General features: G+C 38.2%; 1 protein-coding gene across 1 annotated transcript in view; it reads left to right on the top strand.

The window, feature by feature from the left end:
• Positions 1-2,286, top strand: part of LOC104492085 (sodium/potassium/calcium exchanger 4-like) — a gene marked incomplete at both ends in the record, with an annotated part of 25,454 nt that overhangs the window by 6,699 nt on the left and 16,469 nt on the right. Inside the window, 3 exon segments of the mRNA XM_010134587.1 lie at positions 550-668; positions 1,462-1,487; positions 2,148-2,201. Coding sequence (XP_010132889.1) covers positions 550-668; positions 1,462-1,487; positions 2,148-2,201 — 199 coding nt within the window.

The raw sequence follows: 2,286 nt of genomic DNA, 5'->3' as shown, positions 1-2,286 counted from the left end.
AAGAGTGTACAAATGCTTTACAAATGGCACGTTTCCAAAATGTTCAGCTGTAGTTTCAGCAGTCTGACCGTGTAGCATACAGACAACATTGGTTCCTCTTTCAGCAATACTGTGTTCACAGTCTACTGAGCAGTGACATCTGCTAATCCTTCCTGGTACTGATGGTGATCAGAGGTCTAGGACACAAGCACAAGATTTGCTCTGTCTACTCAGTAAATGCTTAGACTGTGTATCATATTTTTTCAGGTTTTAAGTCCAATATATCCACAAATATAATGAAGTCAGAATCATTGATTTGCTGCAGCATAATGAATTGTACTTTACAATTGAAATTATGACCAATTAAAAAAATCATTAGTAAGAAATGTATTTCATTAATGGAAGTTTCTATATGATTTTTATTACTGGTGGTTATTACAGATCCATTGTCTAACAGGCTGATATGTCTTCCTGTTAGCCTAAAACTGTGGTTGGTTCCGGAATCATTGCTAATAATAATTCTGCTTACACACTTAAGTGACTGCAGGACAGAGGCCTTTGTTTTGTCTTTAAATTCATGTGTTTATGTTGGCTGAAGGTGTGATATTTTTCAGGTGGTTTGTCTCACCCAGTGGGCTGTGTTCCGGGACTCTGTGTACTACACAATATCTGTGGTCATACTTATTGTTGTAAGTAGTTCTCTTACCAATTAATGAGTTTCATTGCTTGAATTGTTGGAGGACCTGCCTGCCTGCTAACCATAAACAGTTATTGGTAAACAGTTACTTTCCAAGCTATTTCTAGTGACGTCTGGAAGTGAGGGCTTAGCTCCATAATATGGTCCAAATACGAAAACTTCATACAACCCCACAGAATATGTATAATACATAATCCATATAGAGCATAGGTGAGATACCAGTTTGTTTATCTAGAGCAGTGTAGTAGTTCCTGAATGTACACATTTACTGTGACTGGTGCGAGGAGGGGGAGAATCCACTTTATTTGTTTTGTTATAAATGTGGATCACTAGCTCCCCATTCAGTTGCAGGAGTTACATAGGGTGGAGTAACGTGTATAACTTAAGGACTTAAGAGCAGAGTAAAATGTCTGCCCTTTCTGCTAAAACTCATCTGGCTACTAGAAGGACTCAGAGCTAGGTCTCTTCAGAATACATGACTTTGTGGTCATTTACACAGCACAGCTTGTGGGTACATGTGTGCTTATCTGTCTGTCTTTGACATGCTCACACTGTTTTACTAAATATTCTTTATAACAATCACTAAGAAGGATCCAGTCCTTGTTCACAAGATTTGTGCTTTGCAAGGGGCACAATCTGTACAGTGACAGTTTTGGTTAGAAACGGTCAAAACTCAAGTGGCTTCTGGCTAGATATTACTGATACTTATTAAATAAATTTGACTGTTTTTCAAGATAGATCAGAGAAATGGTCAATTTATGTGCCTTTTTTTTTACTTCTTCTAGTTCATATATGATGAGAAAATACAATGGTAAGTCCTGTAAATTATTCCCTACAGTTCCGTATTTGCCATGAGCCTGATCAGTAAATAGAGTTGCAGTGTGATTAGCCTTGATTTGTACATGCTGAGAGTATGAGCTGAATTTGATGCCTAGGAAACCCTACATGTTTTCTTTGGTCATATTTTTATGATGATCAGGAAAAACCCAAAGAAAATTTAAGAACCTGGAAGCGTGAACAAAGTAAATAGGCTGTCTGCAAGGCCTGAAGACTCGTATGTGCAGAGAAGGTAACCAAAGTTCTGCTGCACTCACTCTGGCTGTTAGAACAATCCAAGGTGGAATCCTAGTGGAAGCTCATTAAGCATCTTCTCAAAGAGTCCTCTCAGAGTACCTGGCCTGTGTTTCAGCACTGAAGTGACAAAAGGCCTTGACATTATGACCCTCAGAGGGTAGCTATGGTTGCAGTCTGCATAGCACATTTCTGAATTATATGCATTACGTTTTATTTGCATGTTTATTGGAACTTGAGAGTCTACCTTCTCCCCATTCTGCTAAGACATCATCTAATCTTAATGATGTGAACCCTGTGTACACAAATGTGACTTGTGCTGGATGTTTAATGCACACTCTAAAACTTGTAAAGCATACAGATATTTGGCTTTTTAACACTTTTTTTTTGTGTCTTTGAGGTGGGAAAGCCTTGTACTCATCATTATGTATTCATTCTACATACTTATCATGAAGTAAGTGCTTTTTTCCTCCGTATGTCCTTTAGATGTTAATTGACCATCGTTCTTTTGGTGTGGTTTTGTCCTTGGCCTTCCTGCT

Source organism: Buceros rhinoceros, unplaced genomic scaffold, assembly GCF_000710305.1.
Source record: "Buceros rhinoceros silvestris isolate BGI_N320 unplaced genomic scaffold, ASM71030v1 scaffold12404, whole genome shotgun sequence".
Lineage (NCBI taxonomy): Eukaryota > Metazoa > Chordata > Aves > Bucerotiformes > Bucerotidae > Buceros > Buceros rhinoceros.
Note: the sequence above shows the minus strand (reverse complement) of the source record. Positions and strands in the feature narration are given on the sequence as shown.